The sequence below is a fragment of the Osmia bicornis genome, chromosome 16 (genome assembly GCF_907164935.1).
Source record: "Osmia bicornis bicornis chromosome 16, iOsmBic2.1, whole genome shotgun sequence".
Taxonomy (NCBI): Eukaryota; Metazoa; Arthropoda; class Insecta; order Hymenoptera; family Megachilidae; genus Osmia; species Osmia bicornis.
In genome coordinates, this window is record NC_060231.1 from 7,411,764 (window position 1) to 7,435,594 (window position 23,831).

At 39.3% G+C, this 23,831-nt stretch overlaps 2 protein-coding genes across 5 annotated transcripts in view; both read right to left on the reverse strand.

Moving 5' to 3' along the window:
* The window catches only part of LOC114872277 (CCR4-NOT transcription complex subunit 6-like), a 233,498-nt gene that overhangs the window by 194,266 nt on the left and 15,401 nt on the right, over positions 1-23,831 (reverse strand). The window lies entirely within an intron of this gene.
* Positions 13,157-17,534, reverse strand: LOC114872276. Its single transcript, XM_029179330.2, has one exon. The coding sequence runs from the start codon at positions 16,954-16,956 to the stop codon at positions 15,187-15,189; it is 1,770 nt and encodes a 589-aa protein (XP_029035163.2). The 5' UTR covers positions 16,957-17,534; the 3' UTR covers positions 13,157-15,186.

The window sequence follows — 23,831 nt, forward strand, 5'->3', positions numbered from 1 at the left end:
TCGAGAGAATTTTTCTATCGAGAAAGAACATTTATCATATTTGCAACCGCTTTCTAAAGACGTGTAAAACCGCGTTGCTTTCTCTTCACTCGGCTACACAAGGTAATTAGCTCCGCAGCTTTCGCGCTATCGAGATTTTCTGCGGTGAGCGTGAACCTGCATAAATTCGATGGACTTTTTAACACAGGCATATGCGAGTAAAAAACTGCAGTGAAATCGATAATGCGGGAATCTCGCGCGATTACACGCGAAACACCCAACGCGTCGATTAATCTCTTCAATATTTTTTTACCACATTTTCTTGTACCGATGTTTCTTTACGTGTACCATGATTTTCTTGATCATTCGATTCGATACATCAGTTCTAGTGCAATGTTAATATTCCTTGTATAATACCTTTTTTAATTTTCAAAATTAAAAATTAAAAATTTTCAAAATTTAAAAAGGTATTACGGTGTTGCGTTTGACAGAAATTTATTACCAAAGTTACACGGCTATTGATTATTCATATTTGTTAACACTTTGACGACCATTGCCTCGTATTCGTCGCTTTTCAATTTGGAAATTGAACATTTTGAAACATACATTTTCAAAGCGTCCAAATATAATTAATTCCCTTTATAATTGAAAATTACAAAAAGCATCGATTCCATAAAGTACACAGCTATCAATGTTTTAACATTTCAAAAACCATATTGAATTACAGGCTGGTTGGAAAAGGAATTCTTTGAAATAGAGAATTTTTTTTCATACTTTGAGTAACCAAAGTTCGACGGGCTGAAAGTAATACACACGTATGGTATACTCATGATCGGAAAGATTCAGTAATTATATAGCAGTAGATAAGCTGTACATGGCATTTTATGACGCGCGTGTACACTGCACTCCGTAACATCGCATCAACATAACGGACGAAGCTAACTGCTTTGCATATTCCAAGGCAACCGTGTCAAACAGAATGTTCGTTCGTGTCCAGAACTCATTCTCATTAATTCGATTTTTAACATGCACTCACGCTTCGGCGACAATAATCACCAAAGAGATGTATTAAATAATAAATTTGATGTAACAGCGGTATGTTAAACGCTTATTGTTAGAACGTGGTAAAAGTTTTTAATTATTGGGGTATTGGAGTTTTGAAAAATCTGGAAAATTCGGAAAATTTAGAAAATTGGGAAAAATGATTAAACTTGGAAAATTTAATGAATTTTAAAATTGAAGAAAACTTGGAAAAGCTAAGGAAATTTAGAGAATTCGACAAATTCAAAGAACCTGAAGAAGTTGAAAAGTTTTTTTTAAAGCTGCGTTTAGCAACGAAAGGGTCAATTTTATCTAAGCACCAGTGTGGCAAATCACACGCGCATACTGACCGCTTCATTTCGCGTGAGTAATTGCAAGCCAATGGGGCGTTACCACGGAAATTACAGTCATAGTCGTCCATCATCGTCATCAATGACACACGAGTGACGAAGTGTCTCTAAGTAGAGTTGATTGCTATGTTAAATTCGCCAAAAGTACCAATTGCAGTTCTAATAATTCTAATAATTGTAGCCTGTCAATTTAATAATATTTAATTACTGATAATTCTTATTTACAAGATGCTGATAAAATTTCTTTCATCATAGAAGAATCTTATTCATCCTCAAATTATCCACTTCAGTGACAACGATAATGATCAATTTCAAAATGCTTCCTGTAATAAATTTACACATTCAATGATCAAATACAAATATTTTCAGAAACTATTTTCTTTACTGCGGGGTGGAAAATTTTTCGATTTTTCATTCCCTTGGTAATTGCAATATTAAAAAGAATCATTAAAAATACTCCATTTTCTGTTCCCAGTTCCTAGTAAAGTATTAATGCTACTCTCTTCGTTTTTATTTCACTGCAATTAACTGATTAAATTAAATTCGTGGCGATGGTGATTATTGACCACCAGAATAGTGAACGTGTTGAACAGCGATGGAAACAGTAAGTAGGATCTCGTTCGTACGCGATAGCCTATGTAGAACGTAGCTGTACATGCGGTTATTATAAGCGAGATCTGTGCCCATATACGATAACTGTGCCGCTCTCCAGTTATGGCTCCTCTCTTTTCTCCTCCCCTTCTCTTACAGCTTCTCCTCTCGTTACATCGCGCTTATTTTCGTCACAAACGTGAATAAATTTTTACCTAATATTCTTCATTCCAAAATATTGCCAGGCCAAAGCCATTTTTGAAATTAAAAAATTTTATAATTTTATAATGATGAGAGAACTAATCCCCATTTTTAATAGGACACACCCTAGGCGCTATCGAGTTACGTAAATGGCCAACGTGTCTTTATTGCAGAATTTTAATTAATATCTGCTATCTATCTATCTTTGATGATCTATTCTATGATACATCAAATCCCATTGGTGAAATAAAACTTGATTACATAATAACCTTTACTCATCAAAATAGGTTCCATTACATTCAAGAACCTTCTCTATCGTGTAATGAGGTCATCCATGTCTTTCATATAAAATTCTGTTGACTTAATCTCAAAATACACAGACAATATCTCGTCAAAAGTCTTTTATGCCTTTATTGCAAGATCTGAGTCATTTTTAACTTGTAGACCAAGGCAAACTATCATTAGAAATTATTGTATTAGAACCAACTCGTTAGAGCTATTATTAGAAGATAATAGAAATTTAGTATAACTAAGCTTTCGCTTAAAAAATAATTTTTAATAGAACACTTGATTTGAATTTTAGAACATTTAATTAATTAAGAATTAAATTTTTAATATAAAATTGTAAATTTATGCAGGTAGTTCTTATAATCTGATTACCTGCTATGTATACAGAACACATGATAAACTTCAAGCAAAACAGCCATGGCTTGGGAACAAGAAAGGGTCTCTTCTGCTTGCTAGTACACACTACACAGTCAACAGACTATCATCAGATTATCATCAGTTCCATGACACGGCGAACACTACGCGACAGAGCATTAATAACCAAAGGGCTCTCAAGATGTAGTGTTTGCATATTTTCAAGTTAAGTCGACACCATTTTGCATGACAGGCATCTGTGTCCTCATTACAAGATGGAAGACACTTTTCACGAGTAAAGATTATTTTATAATAAAATTAACGTCTCGACTGCTGCACTGAACATGTTGAAGATTATATTAGAAAATATATTTTGATTACAAGATGAAGCATAATGACTAACCATTTCATCAATATTCTTAACCCCTTGACCTGGAATGACGCGCTACTCGCGTCAACTGCTATTTGTCCCCAAACTGCTATTTCACTATTTCACACGAATACATAATTCTGCAAATAAGAGACACAAAACGATACCTAGTTTAAAAATTTGAGAATTTGTTTGCCTCACAATAATATAATGAATTTTTAATTCATTTTCAACCCTCACTTCCAACTTTTCTCCACATAATGTCTTTAGATGGAAGTCAATTCCCTCTGGCAAGAGTACAGACAAATTCCGTCACAGTTTGAGAATAACTTAGGAATCAAGCAGTGTTCGAAGCCACAAAACGTTCCATCGAGTGACAGTGTTCGCGTGTGCGTGAGTTGTTGAATGAACGCCGCGGAAATTGAAACGTCGAATCGCTTCAGCTAAAGTTGCCGGGGAGAAGAGGAGCAAGAAATGTCCTCGGGACGACTCGTCACGCTCCATTAATTTTATTACGAACGAGTAACGCGAATTCGAACGAAAACGGGTATTCTGTTAATTAACCTAAAACGGATACGTAGTTACGTTCATTCATATCTTTGATGAAACTGGTACAAAATCGAGCATTGTATCTGCGGAAGAAGTTAATCAACCGGAGCCACGCGCAAAAGTAATAGACCCTGCCGCTGATTAATACTATGCATCGACATCATCGTTCATTACATTAGCCCGTACCGAGTCAAGTGCGAAATCAATCGTCGACCAGGTCGATGCGCTTGCACACCGATCAGAAACGGTGCCGCACGCTAGTAACCGTACACGCGTATACTCGGACAGTTACCATTATTTTCAATCGCGAACCGATACCGCCTTCTTCCTTTTAACAACCAACCAACCGGCGATCATTTATTACGATAAATCGCGGAGGGATCAAGGTTGGAAAGAATACTCCTTGAGAATTCAGATCCAAGTAGAGAGGATGATTAAACCCGGAGCGCACTCATTGGGGTGGAAATTCTGGAGGGAGACTCAAAATCTATTATGGCTATTATGGCAAAGTTCGAATACCTGATGAAAAATTATAATTATTTTTATCAAACAATGGAGTTTCAAGCATACTAGTGCATGACCTACAAAAATGATATACTTTTATTTTTATTTTCCTTCTCACCTTCAGCTGAAACTTTGGAAGCTTGACAAATTTTCCACCCCTCCACGGTCTACTGTAATCACATTGTGTGTACAATTCTTAGTTTATTCTTGTAGCTTACGGGCTTTAAGTTATTATTCACGGACACCTGCATTTGCATTTAATCGTAATGCATGTTTTTATCCGGCAGCTAGGCGAACGTTAATCAAGAAAATTTCGATTGCCACGAAATAGCGTAAAAAACATTTTTCGCAACGTTCGCGTTATAAAGAACGCTCATTCCCGGGGTTTTAGTTTTAATCAATTTCATTCACTCGAAGCGTAACACGTAGGGGGAGTATTTTGTCGGTTATGAAAAAGAATTCGATCCAGATAAATGAAAATTTATCGGTCTCAGTTGAAGCAAAAAAGCACACCGAACGAACGTAACGAACACGAATGATAAAGGCCGGTGTATCGATATTTTTCGAACGCTTGGAACTGATTGAACCGGATAAACAATCCTCCAATTAATATTTTTAATAGGATTTCGCGCTCGTTTACGCTGCGATAAATACGAATGCATTTCCGTTCAAAATAATTCTCCCAAATACATTTTCTGAAATAGTCGAAGATATCGAGAAATATTAATATTTCGATAATTAATGAAACGATCGTTATAATTCATGGCGAAATAATGGAAAGATATTAATTAAGGAGTGATTCAAAATTTCGTATTTATTTTAAGAAAATACTCATAGCTTTTATTATAATTGATTGGATACTTAATGGCATGAAAGAGTTAAAGCAGAATATGATTGAATGGGTCTCATCGTCAATCGCATGCAGAAAAGGGCCGAGCAATATTGATTAATTTTCCACTTCGCACTGTACGTTTTATCGGTAATGGTCGGTACAAGTGCAGATGCGGTAGCTATCGTCTGTGTACGCTGGAAACGCGCGCGACAAGTCCTATTAAGCGTAGGCGGATTGGATTCGCCGATTAGTGGGTGGCAGGGAACACAGCTAAGGCATCGCAGGGAGGGAGTAAAGGACGATGAAACATGAAATTGCAACTGAATGGAATGGTAATGAAACGGAGGTGATTTGCGTGATACGAGCAGGACAGGTTAGGCAGAATGAGCGGCATGGGTCATGCAGTCGTTTGATAACGCGCCGCTGCACTGAACGTTTCAGAAGTGAATCGTTCAATTAGACGAATAATTAAACAAACGACTGACAGTTGGCAAAAATTCGAACGGATGTATCATAAAATTCATCGAACGTCATTTAATAAAATGACCTTTCCTCGATACCGAGCCCGTGGAAAGATTTCATGATTACTTTTTGGCCTACGCGTTCGCGCACGTGCTTCGAGCGGAGACAAGAAATTAAGTCTGCTGTCGAGGTGAAGACACGCGTCGAATACGACAGCTAGCCATTTCAGACAGAATAATTTAACATCTACTTCGTGTTTAGAAATTCTTGTCTGCCTGGCCGGTGACACGCTTATCGATTGTTTCTCGACACTCGTCGCTTATTAATCGACTTTTTTCTATCCCTCTTCTATCAACAGTCTCTAACTCTTTCTAAAATTCATAAATATTAGGCTCTTGAAAATTAATTTTTGAACAAAGTTGGCCTCTCTCCATGGTCCGTCCTCCCAGCGAAAGAAAGAATCGACAATTATTTTAAAACAGAGCAAATCTTTTGCATCGATCCAATATTTCCCTTCCGCCACGTAACGATGTTCAACTTCTGCCTACACTGTTGAATTTCTCGTGCAACCTGTACCTGTATACCTGTTTACGCGGCCAGGAGAGAGACGGCTGCTCCGTAACCACACCACGCTCGATTCATTCCACGTGTGTCTGCGAAATTAACAATCCTGACAGACCGCTACCGGCAGTGTACAACGAAATCTCTATGCGCGGAGATTTATCGAGGGCGAGACCTTTCTGCAAAACGTGCTCGAACGAATAACAACCGCGCGTTATCCGAAACAGTTGTGTACACTGGCGTTCGAACTATTCCAAAACCACACCTGGAAAATTACTCAGGAAATAATGAAAATTTCTATTTCGAACGTCCTCACCGCGAATGTCAGCTTCAAAAATAAAAAAGACCACAAGTACCAATCGTTAAAAAATTTTCTTCTGTATTTTTAATAAATGGAAATAGAAAAAAATTGTTTTCCTCCGAAATTTAATTTTCGTACTCGAATGAAATTTATAATATTTAATCAGTGGATGCAACCGAGTTGAATGAATGTCAGTGAAATTAAAAACAAAAAGCAACCGGCAGACTTTTTTATCGCAGCTTAATCGCCGGATGTCGAATCTAGTTTACGGATTATTCATACGTTTAATTAACCGGTTGGCCAGACGGCCAAGAAGACTCTTTGCACGCGTTCTTACAGCTGGCATTGGTTGCGCTATATTTCTGCACAGCTCGCTTCAACGCCCAGACACACCGGCACCCTTTTTTCCTTTTCCTCCTCGCTCGTAAACGAGCTACACTTGCCAACGAACAGTCAAGAATCCGTTGAATTACGCCCACGCGTCGACTAAACCCTTGCTCGAGGTCCTTACGATTTAATTAACTCAGTCACAGCTGATTCTGGTGTGTAGAAAATCGTGAAGGTAAGTTAGACTGCGGAAGGGTTAATAATTCAGCAGCATTGGCATTAAGCGCAGAAAGTATCTACGATTTCCTGATGTTTCCCCGTTACATTCCAACGCGGATGTTTCGAAAGGTCGTCACGTGCAGGAATAGCGGGAAGGACGAGTTTCATTCAAAAAATGGCCAATGCGTCACGCACGTACTTATGTACGTTAAACCGAAACTCGGGGGTCGTGAGTCGTTAATACACGTTTCGAGGAAAGAAAATAAACACCTACCGGAAGGCTTGAAAAGAAATTAATGATCGTCGGTGAAAATGAAAGCCAAAAACCATCGATTTATCATCTTTTTCTTATCTCGATAAACATTACTCTCTGTGTATCTAACTTCAGGATCAAATTTGTTTATGTACGGAAGAGGATTGCTATTGGCGTTAAATAATTAATGTAAGTAAAATTCCTGTTTCATGATAACGTTGTAATTACAAATTTTTTACATTGTATGCAAGGGTTAAATGTTTCTTTTTGAAGAATTTCATTACTATTGGTCCTGACAGGTTACCCAACAGCAAATCCGTGCGAAAGTATCCGTTGAAACCTTACGATATCTAGGTAAACTAATGACCGTGCGAAATTATCAAATAGATAGTGATTACACAACCGTGTTATTATGTTGCACTGCATTCTAATCTTCTGCATGCGAGTGACGTTGCACGTTACACGGGGTTCATGTAAATGGGCGCTTGGAACGGTACCTCTCTAACAATCGGTGTTCTCCAATTTGTTCAGAACTTTCTGGATTTTGATATCCCTCTAAATCCTGGATTAATTATACGCTGAGTTGCAGCAAAATTTCTACACTCTTAGTTAACGATTGGCATACCTGGTACCGGTTGAAAATTTAAATTTAATAATGGTGGGATTATGAACAAAATTCTTACGTAATAGCCGAGGTGTATGAATTTTAAAAATGGAGAACAGATATTGGAAATTGTTAAAAAGTTTGGTAGAATTACTACTCGCCATTTTAAATTTAATTTACCGAAAATGAAAATAATATAAAATATCAGATTAAATTAAAATTTAACCCTCCAAGAGTTAATTGCTCTGCGGTTCGATGTTCTACAAGTTAGAAGAAAACTTGGAAGCGGAAGAAAATGGTGGAATGTTTCCGTCCCAAGGGCGAAATTGTCAGTGTTACCATATTTCAAGAGGAAAACGGTCGAAGAACAAGGTTCAACGATAGCTTTACGATGCTCAGGTGCTTTCTTTCGCGGTCGATGCTTGAAGATCCACTCGAGCAAGCGGCGTGCACTTATCGCTCTTATAGTAATTGGTGCTCATTACCAGAGCTACTTTTTGCTCGCTCAACCGACTGTCCTCGAGCCGTTCGAAATGAACGCGCGGCCAGCTTAATTTTCCTTAAGTAGCAACAATTAGGCGGCCGCTTTTGCTCGTTCGACTGAACGCAAGGTCGTCTATGGAAAATTCGTCCGACCAGCCGAGCTTTCTGCGCATTCAGATGCAAATTAACTACAAACCGTAGCGATTTATGAAACCATGCTTATGTAAAAGAGTAAATAATACGGCACCGAGAATGCTATTAACGGAGAACCAAGTATAAAGCAGGTTCATGTTTATTGGTAGGCAAGTCTTTAACAATAGGGAGAAAAAGCTAAAAATCTCACAAAATAGCATTACTGAGAGAATCAAGTGTTAATATTTTAGGTCACAAGAATTTAAAGTAAATGATCAGTAAAATAATAATTATATTATTAACACGAAGAGGGATAAAATAATAAATGAGTAAAATGAAATTTTTAAGTAACGCGAATAATTGCAATTAAATGCTGTTTATGAAATGTGATGAGCAGATAATTGAAATTTATTCGTGTCTCTGGAACAGATTGATTAGGTAACTGAAAAGGCGCATAATGGGTAATCGAACAATACGCTGATCAGGTAATTAGCTGTCACTCATTAAAAATGTTAATCCGAACTCACAGAGAGACTTTTTTTTTCTGAACACGTTCGCTGGGAGGCTCGAATTCCTCCGACGTGATTAGCTTTGACCTAATATTTCAAAGAGCCTCTCTTTCCTCGTACGAAATAAAACGATTTGCAAACAGCTAATTAAATGAAAAACGGGACGGATTAATTAACAAAGCGGAACCAGGTACGTGAAACGACAATTCGAGCGCAGACAACTGGATCATTAACGAGAAAATAATTACTAGCAATCCTTTACGAGTGATATATTTTATCACTCTACATCTTTTACTTCCAACACGAAATAAAAATTTATCTGTACGAATTAAAGATGATAATAACTATGTATCTATTTAAAAAAAAATCTTTTACAAGCAATTGCAATTTATCAATGTTCGTTCCAATGGAAACTCATTTCAACTGACAGAAGTTTCACGATAATATCAGCGAAGGTGAAAGTTTGCTTTCTCCATAATCTTTCAGGTTCATGAAACGTCACTTAAATTTACAGGACAATTGAAAAATGATCTGTAATGGAAAAAGAAAGGACTGAAAGTTTGAAGATGAAGTCGAGAAATTAGTGTGGGCGAAGTATAACAGTTTTGTCAACCCACGCAATGAGAAAGAAGTCATTAACATCCAATGGGTGGGTGGTACTATCAAAGCCATGAATTTTAAAAGCGTGTCTCTAAAATATTAGAAACTAATTTTGATGGAATATAAATAGAATTAGAATTATTTATTTATTACAGTAGACTGCAGAAGCGAAAAATTTTTCAAGTTTCCAAGCATCTAATTGGAGAGGATTTAATTTAATAAATAAACTTACAAAATGAACCTAATCCAAAGTTATTTTCTAAAGTACCCATTAATATCAGTTTTTTGACTTCAATTTGGTGAAAACTTGTAATGGAAACTTTTCTCCTAATGCCCCATCATTCTCTAAGTGGCTCAAACAAATGATAGTCGTAAGGTGATAAATGTGCCAAGTGAAGTTTTCCCTTCGTCTCCTGCGTCATAGTAACGACATAGGTCTGTATAGACTGACGCAAGGGTAGATTCGCTCGATTAAGGAGGGGTGGAAGGGAAGAAGCCACTCTTATTTCTTAGGTACAAAGACAAGAAGGGTAGCATCCACCCAACCGTCAGGACTTCACGCGTTAACTATTATGGTGCGTCGAAGAAAAACATTCCCCTTGTGAATCAAAAGAGAAAAAGAATTATTAATGATCCGAGTCGATGACGTTTATATTATTGTATTTCGAACAATAGCGATTGCCATAATACAATAGGCTCCTGTTATATTGCTGTGGGCGGGGTTGTAAGAGTGGACAATTTTTCATAAAATATTAAAAATGGATATTAATTATTTATTCCTATATTTTGCATATCTTATTTCTACACCTGGGTCAAAATGACCATACAATCATTATGTTCAGTAATGAAGAAAATCACATAATGTTAGATTTAGGATTTTTGAATGAAGAACAGGGAGTTTAAATAAGCTTTCTAATGAAATCATAGAAATCTGTAAGATTAAATTAAAAGACGTTTTTATTGAATTCTTTTCAAACAATGTAATTCGAATCAGTGCACGACAGAGCACTAAAGCGACGTTGGTAGATCGGCGTTGATCAGTCTAAACGACGAAGCAGAGTCGAGTGTATCATCGTTGCGTTATCACAATACATTGCATCGTCAAAGGACGATTATTATTTTTCAAAATAAATACAATCATCAGAAGGAGAGAGGGAGAAGAGTCAAACGACAAAGGAAAAATAGTCTCATGAATGCAATTTAAAAAAAATAAAATAAAATGATACGATCTCGAATCTCTCTCTCTCGTTCTTACTTCAGAGATCATAAGCAAAAAAGAAGAAAAATAATGAAATGACGTTTCAAACGTCAGTTAAGTAGCAGGATTCCTTTGATTAAAAAGCATGCGTGATTTTTCTCTTTTTATTCGTTCAAACCAACACGAGACACAAAGCTTTTTTTCGTACCGTTGCTCGCTCGATTCTCAAACAAACTGTTCGTGAAAAATATCAATCAACGACGCTTCTAAGGGTGGGCGGGTACCCGAAAATTCGGGTCAGAAATTTTTTCGAGTTCGGGTAGTCGCGTGTTCCTAGAGGCTTCGATTGATTAGTAGTTGTGAAATATTGATACACACTATTTAAGGAGGATCAGTGTGCTCGAATTGATTGAGAAACGCAACACGACAAAGTTTAGACGTGACAAGAGCGAACGATGGTATCGTCTGAACGACATTCCCTCGCACTCGAAGAAAAATATCAACGACGATTGTTATTAAAGCAGCAACAACAATCACCTGGTCCGTATTTGATACGCGGCGGTGCTGCTTTAACAAGGCTCAATAGTCAATATTTGTCTGTTGCTACTTAGCAATAAAACTTGCTACGAACCCGGCAAGAGAGAAATATTGCTAATATGATTCTTCGTGTAGGACCTTGTGTCTCGTCTGACACGCTAACAAGGAAACTTTGGAAACCCAAGAAATTCCATTTTATTTGGAATTTTATAGAGTTGTGAACAACCTTAATGGAAATGTCAGATAAATTTATTTTGAGGGACTTTTTAGAAGGAAAACAATTTGAAAGATTCATATGTTTTCTTACCATCCCATAGCTCAATTACTTTAATAATATTTCAAAAGTGAAAAAGATAATACAACCATCCAAAAAATAATTATTGTTTTCAGATTCCTACAGAAGAGAAAAAATTGTTTTTCATATGTAATTTTTTACCCTAATATTTTTCAGTTTGTTTTTAACTTTAATGATTTATAATAGAGAAATTATTTATTTAATTCCAATAATGCCAAACTCTGTCAAAATATATTTGTCAACACACTTTCGAAATTAACAAACAGATTAAATATACATATTTATATTTTTAATAAAATTCTATTCTTCTTACTTAATAAGATGAAAATCTTTAAACCAGGTAGTTTATTCAAACAAGAAATTTTTAATAACGTCATTACACGGTTTTATAGAGCATAAAGCGCTATTAAATTTTCATTCTAACATCTTTCTTTTATATCGAGGAGAAAATGGGAAAACAGACATGAATCTTTAAGGAGTACTTTCACCTCGAATCACCAAGGAAGTAGGGAAATAGAAATCTCTACAAAGCTGCAGTTTCAAGGAAATTCGGATTTTTCGGGTTTCTAAATTTCCCTTGCGAGTCTAGTTAATCGGTCGTCAGTGATTAACCCTTTCAAGACTACGAAGGTATATACGAAAATCAAGGGACCGCTTTTATTCAAAATTAAAAAATTGTTTAATTAAGTTTGAAACCTGACAAATTGAAAATAAATTTTTTCATTTTTTTCGCAAACAAAAATAATTTGTTAAAAACAAAATTCAGAAATTCGTTTCGCTGAAATTCGGTGTAAAATGAAAAATAAATATTGATGGTTGCATTTTGACATTTGTCAAGTTTTGAAAAACAAATTAAATAATTGCATTTCTTTTTTAATATTCTATACAGTTGAATGAGTAATACTGCAAAAATTCACTGGAATGTTGAAGAAGATGAAATATTTTATTCAAATATCCAATATAAAATTGTTCAGATTTTTCAAGTACAAAGAGGAATTTTGCAAAATTAAAAATTTTTAACATTCTAACGACCCTTGATGGTATTCATAGAATTTTTTATCTATCGATGAAGAGATTTTATAGAAAATTATATGTGGAGCTTTTACAAAAAATTTATAACAAAATATAACTCGTGAAATTCTGTCAGCAGACTGTCGAAAGATGGTCCTATAATTTCAATCGTACAACGATTTAGAATACTTTCCAATGTTTTTCGAGTGCAGAATGCAGATAAGACTGAAAGGGTTAATCGAGACTCGCTCGTTTGTTGCTTTCGTCGCAATCGTTCGGACAGTTTCTAACGGTCTAATTGGTAAATAAAAGGCAGACCGTTTTGACACGCGCGTTTCTCCTATACACATATAGACAACGGTGATAATCTAACTGGATCGCCTTAATACCTAGTCTCCTTACATTTTAAATGAAAGAGGATGCTCGCTGGTGGGTACATCATGTTTCTTACGAGTATTTCTATTAACGCGTTGACTGTCGTGAAATTTGAAAATTATTCAATTTTATCCTTAACCCTTTAACTGTGGTCAGTTTTCATACATTTTTATGTTAAAAGTAAATAAAATTTGTATTACTCTTCGAATATATGAAACTCTTTCGTTTAAAAATTATTGCTTTTTCAAGCTGTATTCTTTTTTCTCTTATCAGATCGTGACAGTCAACGTGTTAAATATATTTTCGATGAAAGTTCGAGGGATTTATCGCTGTTTTACGTATTAAGGTCCAAAAGCGCCTAATTTTAAGTTACACATAAAAACAAATTAATTTTCAATACGCTTTTGTGGTATATGTTATAATAACAAAATAAAAATAGTCTAAATGGGAGAAAACAAATTATACCCAACTTTTAATTAAAATTTCAATCGTCATTTACAAAGCTGAAGATTTCCGAAGAAAATTTATGTACAATATTTCAGAATTCTTCGTTCATCTTCAGACAGTAAATAACTAATTCTTATAAAAAAAAGTTAGGAGTAGTCTAATTGAAAACTATTGGACCCTAATACGTAGTCTTAAGTTGATCAGTGTAAAACGCGACTTAATTACACTGATAGACAAAATAAGCAGACAGTTCGTTGACTTGGTTGCTAATTTTGTAAATTAAAATTTAAACTTTCAATATTTGAATTATAAGTAAGAAAAAAAAATTTCAGTGAAAATTTTTCTTTTAAATCAAAATACATCATAATGTAGCAAATAGCAATCCTTTAAATCTTCCTTTCAATAACAAACTAAAATAAATTTCAACATCTCGTTATTTTGTCCACCAGTGTGACCTGTTAACCGGGGAAAGAAATCATTTCTTTCCTATACGCGTCATAGAAAATGAATGAAAACGACTTAATTCGTCTGGCTGGTCAACCCTTTCACTGTTGAACATCGTACATAGTAAAAGGGTTAACGCAAGTACGGTGATACATTCGGACACAAATATCTCTGATGAATGCTGATGAATCGGACGAGTTACTTCGTCTTACCCGGTTAACAGGTCGATAGATTCGTCTCAGCGCTACGTTCGAACCGAACAGTTAACGCGAAGCAAACGCGGCGAACCAATTCGAGGATGCGTCTGAAATATCGCGGCACCGTTTCAACCGTTGACGAGAAAAACACACGCGCGTGGGCGCGCGGACAGGTGGACGCACACCGAAAACGTTGGCGTTCGATCGAAAGGCAATTATTCACGGGACACTGGGTGACTGTGATTATCCCATTCGCCACGGCGCGTTTCGACTGAAAATCATCTACCGTTGATGCTGGAGACTCGACAAACCAGTTGCTCGTTCAGATATATTTCGTTTTACCGAAAGAATCGGATAGATCACAAGTTCGTAGTATCCGAAGGGAAATAGGGAGTACGCGGAAGAGGAAAAAAACGCGAGTCCGAGCAGCGTTTATTAGTGGCACGTTGTCATCGATAAACGGGTACGAGGCAGAGCCACGATCCTTCAGACCTACTCTCGTGCATGCTTCACCGGTGCACGCACGTCACGTATACTACGTGTATACAACGTACACCGTTAGGAAGAAGAATCGTTCGACACGTAGTTTTGCTCGTTACCGTCAGTTACGCTGGTTGATCGTTTCGCCGAGGACTGCTGGCGACGCGGTGGCCGTCGCACGAGGCTAAATAGCTAGGGTACGTAAGGTCCAAAAGCTCTTCACCCTAATTTACTTCTCCACTTTTACACTACAGTCTTCCTGCTGGCGTTAGAAAGTAACGCGCGATTCGTTTAACCCTCGGACGGCTGGGGGCGGAGGAGGGGGGGCACCGAGGGATCGGGTTGCCGCAGCGTCCAGTGAAGCCGGACTCCCCACAGCCTTCCATTGTTGAGTAATGTGTACGCGTTCACAGAAGGATTTTCGTCACAAGCGATTAGGACCGCCTAAGTGGACAGCACTGGCTAGGACTATCTCTCAGTCTTTCGGTTAATAGTCCAGACAGGTCTGGGTCCGAGGGCTAAGTCGTTGGACCTAATCAGGTGGCTGAAACGGAGGACCTGGCAACGCGAGACGAATCCCTAAAACGGACCAACTGGATCTTCATAACCCACGCTCACACTCACAGTAGTCACGCGGATGCACACGGATCACCATGGACCAATGCTTTCCCTTTCGGTCCCAAAGACCGCGCTCATTCCTCGGCCTGCAGCAGTGTGCGAAAGTCCTGCTGCAGCTTCGACTCGTGATAACTCCATATGTCGCTAAAGTCCTCGTCTTCGTCCGCCTCCTCGGTCGGGGCAGCGTTAGGCGAGGCGGAATAGAATTTGATCTCCAGGTCCCTGTGACCGTTCGGCGAGGTGATGATTTCCGTCGACACCTCGAGGCCCTTAGGCGAGGCCAGGTTCATCCCCGCCGCGGATGCTGATCCGACGTTGCCTGTGGGCACACCAATCGTGTCCCCGCGCCATAGCGTTCGACGCTTCCCGCTTTCCGCCTGTCCCCTGTCGCCGATCACCCCGACGTCTCTGCTAGGCGCGGCGATCTCCTCGCTGAAGTAACTGGTCGGATCACTCCAGCTGCGCCTGAGTACCACACCGTTCGAGCCGCAGCTGTCCTTCTCCTGAAGCCGCGCCGCGTCCACGTTGAACAGCCTGTCGATGTTCTGCTCCGGGCAGTTCAAACTCGGCCGGGATAAAAAGAGCGGCATCTGAGAGTAGTGGCCGGGACAGAACTCGGTGGACGGGGACGGTGTGAGGAAGGGCGAGTAACAGTTTTGATCCACGTCCCATATGAGCGCCGAGGGGTCGCAGTACCGGCACTGACACGACCCAAGCCCGTCCTTAACGCCGTCCTCGTGCAGGTAACGCGGAGGACCGTTCTGTCTTGTGTAATCTTTCGGCAGGATGGCGCGCATCTGCCCTGGCATCACGACGTTCCGATTGTCGTCCAACACTTTTGTCTCCGCGTGTCGATGCGCGTACCTCTGCCTGCAGTCTACCATCTCCTGCATCGACATGCCGTACATCGAGGCGCCTTCCCTCCCGAGACCTGGCCTTCTGTGGCTTCGAAGGTGAGCAGGCACAGCCTCGTAACGCGGCTCGTAACAAGCGGGCACGTACGGTTTTAAGGCGACCACGTTGCTCTGCTCGCTGCTTGCTACGCCAGCACCGGACTGCTGTTGCTGCTCCTCGTGTTTCGCAACGTCCGTCGAGATAGCCACGTTGTTCGCCGGTTTCCTGTCCTTCTTTCTGCGTTTCCTAGGCTTGATGATCCGCGGCAGGCTGTTCTCGGAATTGTTCGAGCCGGAACTTTCGTCGCTGGCGATGCTGAGGGAATCGATGTTCGCGATACTGTTGCCGGCCGCCGCGTTCTCGGATTTGGGATTCCCTTGCTGTTTCTTCGACAGTTCCATAGGTCTCTGTGGCCGAGCCGGTGGACACCTGACCCCTGCGTTCATCGTGCCAGTGTTCCCAGTGTTGTGAACGTAACTATTAACCGCGGCGTTACCGCACACCGTGTTGCCAACGCCATTAGCGGTGCCGTTGGTGTGCACCTTGCCGCGATTGTGAAACCTACCGGCCAGGATCAGCGGCGCTCCCTGCGTGTGAATGGCCAGTCTAGAAAGCGGATTCTTGTGCAGGTGAACCGACACTTGCTGATCGCAAACTTGCTGCGACTGCTGCTGCTGCTGCTGTTGCTGCTGTTGATTGCATCTGCGTGGACTGGACGTCATGGATATCAACGGGGCACCTGTCCATCCGCCCGCACCATACTGCACCTGACACTGCTCGCTGCCGTTTGCGAAATTCTGCCCGCCGTAACAGCTTCGACTTTTACCCCGGATCACCGGCTCCTGTTTCTTGCCCGCGATCTTCTGTGATCCACCTCTGATGTTCGACGATATCAAGCAACTGCCGATGTAACGCTCCACCTCCACGCCGCCCTGGGAGGCCGGGCTCATCTTACTCGACCACCCGCCAAAGATACCACTTGGCCTCTCGACAAACAATCGGCTAATCGCACCTCACCGATTAATCACCCGACACATCCACACCTTTGCTATACTCCACTGACCCAGATCCCCAACGCGACGTCTTCGGTGCTCGGACACCTAACCACCGTGTTTTAGCCCATTCTCATCGTCGGTCTTTACCGATCGATCACCGAACAGACAGACACTGATTCCTAATCACCGGAGTGCGGTTTCGATACGAAACAAACGGGAAAACACCTCGACAAATAATTTCGCCACCGTTATATGTCGGACAACCGTACGAAACGGCGGTCGGAACGACACTGAAGCTCGATCCGGCGAACGCGCCTACATCGTCTTTCGGCTCGCTCTGCGACGTGGAACTGCCCCCACCGCTTTTCCACCATCGCCGCCGCCAGTCGCACACCCTCCATCGACAGAGCATCCTTCCCCTCCATCGCTACCGCCACCTCCTTTCTTTACAATGTACCTCTCCACACCGTTCGACGTGAAACTCTCCGCCGTCGTACACCGCTTATATACACGTAACGTTGTTCCTTCCGGTGGACGAGCCTGTCACGATTTAGCCGGCTATCGGAGAAAGCTGAGCGAGGAAGGTAAGTTGCGTGGTTAGCGAGTTGCTGTAAACCGTTCCCAAGATTGACAGCACGGCTTCCCCTGCGAACGATAATAACGTTCGACGTTCAAGAAGAGTGTGATTGATATTTTGCGAGATAGTTGCCGGCGAAATCGTCGGGAGGTCACAATTTAGAAAATTTTTATTGGGTCTCTCTCCATGGTCCGCCGTCTAAGAGTTAAAAAATCTATTGCATTTCACAGTTTCTTTTATAACTCCAATGGAATAATTTTTCATGAAGAAGGGAAGCAATGCTGTAGCCATTGATCTACTGTGACACAAAGGATGAGAAATTTCGAACCGCAAAGATCTTTCAAATTCGAATGCGGCAGACCCTACATCGGAGAAAGGCGGAGCGAAGTGGAAGCGAAATTTGAGAAAGGAAACGAGAATCCCAGGGGAACACACGAGTCATGTCCCGCGTGTTCACGTCCGGGGTACCGTCATCCGAAAGGTAGATAGGGATTAAAAAAGAGCAAAAGAATGGAAGACGATGAAGAAGAGGAGGGAAGGTTGATATCTTAGATCAGGCTACGGCGCCCTCGCATCTAGGCCACAAGCCTTTCAAAAGTGGGTCACAAGTCATCAATCGCTTGCGGCACGCTACCGTGCTCGCTCGAACCCAAGCACACGACCCACCTATTCTACTCTGGAACGTCTCATCTGGAGCGAAGCAACGCGACACGTTCGTTGCGTGTCAACAGTGGATTCATAAAGCCATCGTATGCCGTTAGTTTTTTTTTTTTTTTCTTTCTAAAATATCTCTATTTTTCACAGTTGCCATCTGCAACATGCACGACGTACAAAGGAATTTTAAGTCTCCAAATCTTAGGATCTTTATGACTTTGGGGCCTGGGAAAACAGAACTTCACCTGACGTGTTTATCGCTAATCTTGGTCACTAATGACCAACGCTATGAATGTAATTTTGTAAAATGAAATAAACTATTCCATTTAAAAATAAATTTTTGGTAATTTTAATAGTCTATTTTATCAAAATTTGTCCAAAATATTTATTACCGCCAATATTAATTTAGAAAAATTGCAATAATCGCTTATTTTAATTTTTCTCTTTTAATAACGATTTTAAATATTTGAAACAATGCTTACTAGTGGAAAATAGAAGCCGCAAGATACAATTCCAAAGTCACATAACCCTAAGCATTAAGAGTTGCAAGTAGAACTATTAAAGACACTCCAATCAAGTTTCAAAAAGCAAAGCCATCCTCGTAACCAGCATGCAGAACTTCTCTGAAATTCCCATCCAACTGGAGTACAGTAATCTGCGCTCGAGATAATCAGTCGTGCGATACGTGTTAGATGAACTTCATCATCATCAAAAGTTATTTGTATTAAAGCCGAGTTACTATTTTGATTTCAAAGGGATTTAAATAAATCTGATATACCAGGTGGTGCAATAAATTCGCTCGTTTTAATTACCTTCATTACTTTTTGAGATACATGAAAGGTTGTGGGATATCGAGGGGGGTTTAATATACTCATAGAAACTTTTTGCGGGCAGAGGATTTTTGGAGATTTCACGATTACCTTCATTTGTTTAAATGGCATGTTATACTTTAGTGTCCCTATAAAACTTTCAGACAATTTTAACAACCTATAATAACAGGATTATTGCCTGGTATAACCTTCTTCTATTTGATGGTATATCACCGCCGTGATACAGTACAATTTTTGTGATTAAAGTTGTAAAAGTGATAGAGATGATTAAGGTGATCAAAATTATTGCCTCGTTTCATGTATCCTCTGACATAACAGAACTGACCCCATTGGGGCTCTCTCGGTGGGTTAAAAGTAAAAATGAAAGAAAAACTGATTTTTATTCGATAGTGTCATGCAGTAAAACATGGGATTTGGTGTTCGAAACGGTAGTACGTGGCGTTTTCGTGAAAGAGAAATGACGCGTATCAAAGAGAGCGGGAGAGAAGCGTTACGTGAAAGTAAAGTTGTGACCGTTGTGAAAATCTCGGTCGATAAGTACGGCCGAACGAGTGATTTTACGGTGAAAGCGATCCACTGAAATATTCACCGACACTACCACCGTGATACACCGCTTTCCTTTCGCTGGCTAGACATTTATCGGCGACAAAACGTTTCTCACCTCTTGCCCTACATTTCTCCAATTCACCATTTCGTTTGATTTAAGATGACACACGCCACTGAAATTGGTCAACCCTCGGACGACGGACCAGGGAGAGAGCTCCAATTTTCATTCAATTTTTATTAATTTTTTCAATAATTGTTTTTAAAAAGATCTATGGATTTAACAAGGTCTCAAACGTTCCAGTAATAACGTAACACACAAAAGGGTTTCCTAGACACAAAACGGCTGTTATGGGTATAGTAAAAAAGACGAGAAGGGGAGAGGAAAGGTAGAAAGAAGGCGTGCAAAAAATACAGAAAAACATGAACAGGGGATGGTTGGTACGTCGATTACGAGAAGTGTCGACCACATGCCTCGGTTCCGCACTAAAAACAACAAGGACGGGTACCTTTACCTTTTGTACCACCGAAAACAACCACCGTGGGATACGTTTCCGCACACTTTTCTCAGATCTCTCTCTACGGGGCTAGCCGAAAGGTTCCTGCTTTCTTTCGATCCCCTTTAGAGGGTCGTTTCTCTGATCATTCTATGATTTTTTATTGAATTCCCCGATTATATTCAATTTTTCATGATTTACATTTCATTTTCTCAACGAAGAATAGTTTAGCGCGTTAAGTATTAATTATCTCTGAAAATATAATCGATAACTGGTTCCAAAGAGCAAAGCAATTTCGAGCGATCAATACGAGTGAATGGATCCACTTTAAATTCCAATTCGTTTGTATCACAATAATTTTGTAAATATCCGAACGCGTCGCGTCCGCGTTAAATTTAAACTCTCTCGCTCGGCGGATCGATCAAATATTTATAAAGTAGTCTGCTGCGAGCGTCGTGCTTCAAAGCGACATAAAATCGATGAACGCCAATCTAACCGCGCTTGGTTTTTGTCCTTTCGTGTGCACTTCGTTTCGAACTATTCCCTATTTTTAAGGGAAACCTTCATTTCCCATGGAATATTAGCAGCGTCGAATCAAGGGGGATTGAAGTGGGACAACACCCTGCACCCTACTCCAGGTGTGCCCCATTCTTTATTACATCAAAGCTTGGCATTTGCTATGTCAAAGAATTGCCAAATTCAGAATTGACTATGATTATGCTAATTATAGACTCAGTTAACTATAATCATAGTTTAATGAAAAAATAGGAGAAAAATAGGTAGAATAAAATTTCTTTACAGGCAGCCTTATTTTTTAAAAATTGTGAAAATTTGTTTACTAAAAGTAAGACGACAATTCCGAAAGTTCCATTATTTCGTTTAAATATACAAATGGAGTATTTGTAAAAAATGACCCAGTTACTATCGTTCAGAGTTAAATGGTCCGTGGAGCTGTGGAAACAAGCAGACCTTCGATATCACGATAAAATTGGCCGAGTATAAAGTTTCTGGAAATGGGTGGACGCAATATCCCAATGGATACGTTAGAACCGCGATATAGGACGATATCGAATGGAAGCCCGTGGTGTATGGTCATCGGGAGAAAGAGAGAATGACGAGGTAGCTTACGAATGGAACAACGATACACCATGGTACGCTGCACGTTCATGAACGGTTCGATACAGGCCTCCTTCTACCAAGGGACACTGCAATCATACTGGTTAATCAATACTGACGAATTATCGCGGATGAGACGGAGATTTGATTTCCGGTTCCACCCATATTACCAAGATTTCTATCTCACCGCAACTTGCGTTAATTATAATCAAGTAATCTTAAATACAAAGAATTTTAATAATAATTTTACACTTATATTCATCTGGATAAAAAAAAAATAACTAAAATTTGAAGGTTTTTATACCCTTTCAGACTGCAGTAAATGAAACCCTTCAAAATAAGCAGTAAAAAAAATTCTGTTTTAATTAACGGGTCATCCTCTGAACATTTCCAAAATTTTTTGCAATTTCTACGTTTGGTATTTTTGAGCTGAACACGCGGTGTACACAAAATATTTTTTTGCTATTAAATAATATTTCCATTCGTATAAAATTAAATTTTGTTCATTTCCTATCCATACAAGCATACCATATAAATTGAAGCGTTCAAATAATGATTGATATTAAATTGAAGAGGTATTCTTCGATTTAACGACAATCACGAGCAAACAATCAAACTCTATTAAACGAAAATATCAAAATAACGAAGGAAAATTGTATATATGTTGGTTCTTCGTTTGCAACAGGGTCAGTTGTATATATTAAATTTATTCTTGCTTACAAGCAATACACTGTCTCGCTATCGACGTTTCGCTGCGCTGATTTTATTGGCACGTACTGTAGTTTTAACATCGATTGCAAGCTCGTAATTGCGAAATTGTACGATCGGGCTGGGCTAATAAATGCAACCCAATTAACACCCAACGCTTCTACAAACCTGACGAACTATGCGCTGCCGATATTCAATTTTCGGCTCGCGATTTATCATCTAAATACACCGATGCTTGCAAATCTATTGCAATCACCATTTTTATTACCATAGTAACAGATTGCGACGTTCGAAGATTTTTTTAGGAATGGCTTAAAATCTGAAAGTTGTACTATTTTTGAAATCTTAAAAATAATTTAAAAATTCAATAGTATAAAAAACTGACTCTGTCGACAAAATTTTAGCAATTGAAAATAAAATCACAGAAAAGGAACGGTGACAATTACAAAAGAAAAGAAACAGACAGATAAAATTAAAGAATAATATCCTCTCCAGGAAAGAACTAACAATTTTAACACATCTTGAGTAAGATGAATGTGGAAAAATATTATTTTCAGAAGAACAGTGTAAAATGAAGAAAATGAAAATGAATTGAACACAGAATTAAATTGAAATACGTTTGAAAAATAAACAGCGTTATAAAATGTTGAAAACAGTTTTATCGATTTCATTATTTTACTTCAAACAAAATGTTATAATACCAAACGGTGGAATTCGCGTTGAATTTGAAACTCGAGTTTCATAAATGTTTCTCTTTCCGTGACAAAGAAAAATACACGTTAAAAGTTGAGAAGCGCTCATAAAAGCTCGTTATTTTCCGTAGAAACACGGCTGAAACGGTTTTCGCTTCGTTTCGTTCTGGTACAGAAACAAATTAATACGATATCGATCGATCATAGCAGAGAATAAAAATTCTCAAAGAAAAGAGGATCGATGATGCTTCCTCCGTTTCAGATCGTGCCCTTCGAACGGTATAAAGTATTCCCAGGCAACGGTCTACGAGAAAAGTAATTAACTCTCTCGCCAATAGCTTTCAATATTTGTTGCAATTTACTCGATAGTCGTAGTCGCGATTGCTGTGGTTACAATCAACTCGATAAATAATATTATTTACCCTAATTGTTACTTTGAGCTCGAGAATATAAAATTAATAATTTTCCACCCCTCCTTATGGAATCATAAGGGTCTGAAATTCTAATTTTATCCAACCGCATTTTCCATTTTCCTGCTTTCCTGTTTCAGTTCGAAAACACTGAAAAGAATAGGGGTGCAGCGACCCCCGGGTTGTGCACGCAAACGCAGCGGTTTAAGCGTTCGCCAGCATTATTCTACCCACTTATGCAAATAGAATGCAACGTGTACAGAGGGGATCGGATAAAAAGAACGGAGCGCGGAAAAGCGACGGACATCCGTAGGCCCTTTGATTTTTGCAAATGCTGTCAGTGCATGTGCAATTGTTAATAGCATAATTTTTTAAAATGGGAATGTATAATTTTTGTTGCACAAGATGATTCCTCACTTCATTCCACGTGAAAAAGTATTAGGGTGCTATGTGGAGATAGTGATTAGTTCTCGAACAGCTGTATCTCCCTTAATATTTCTCTGTTTGCTCTCTCTCCCGGCTCATTTTTCTTCTCTTTTCACACCCTTTCTTTCTGCTTTTTTTTTTTTTTATTAACCAGCGAAGCCGGACCGGACGCGCCTATTCTTGAATGTCAACCCTTCTTATCCTTGCTTGACTACAGTTCTTTTGGGACTACCTCCTTCTCTTTTTGTCCCTTCTGACTCTTCCTGACTCCCCTGTTACGGTGGGACAGAAGTATAGCCAATGGCAAAGTGCTTGTAGAAACTCCGATCCCGTCACGTCGTAAATCGAAAACTCGTGGACAGTTTAACGCATCGCGC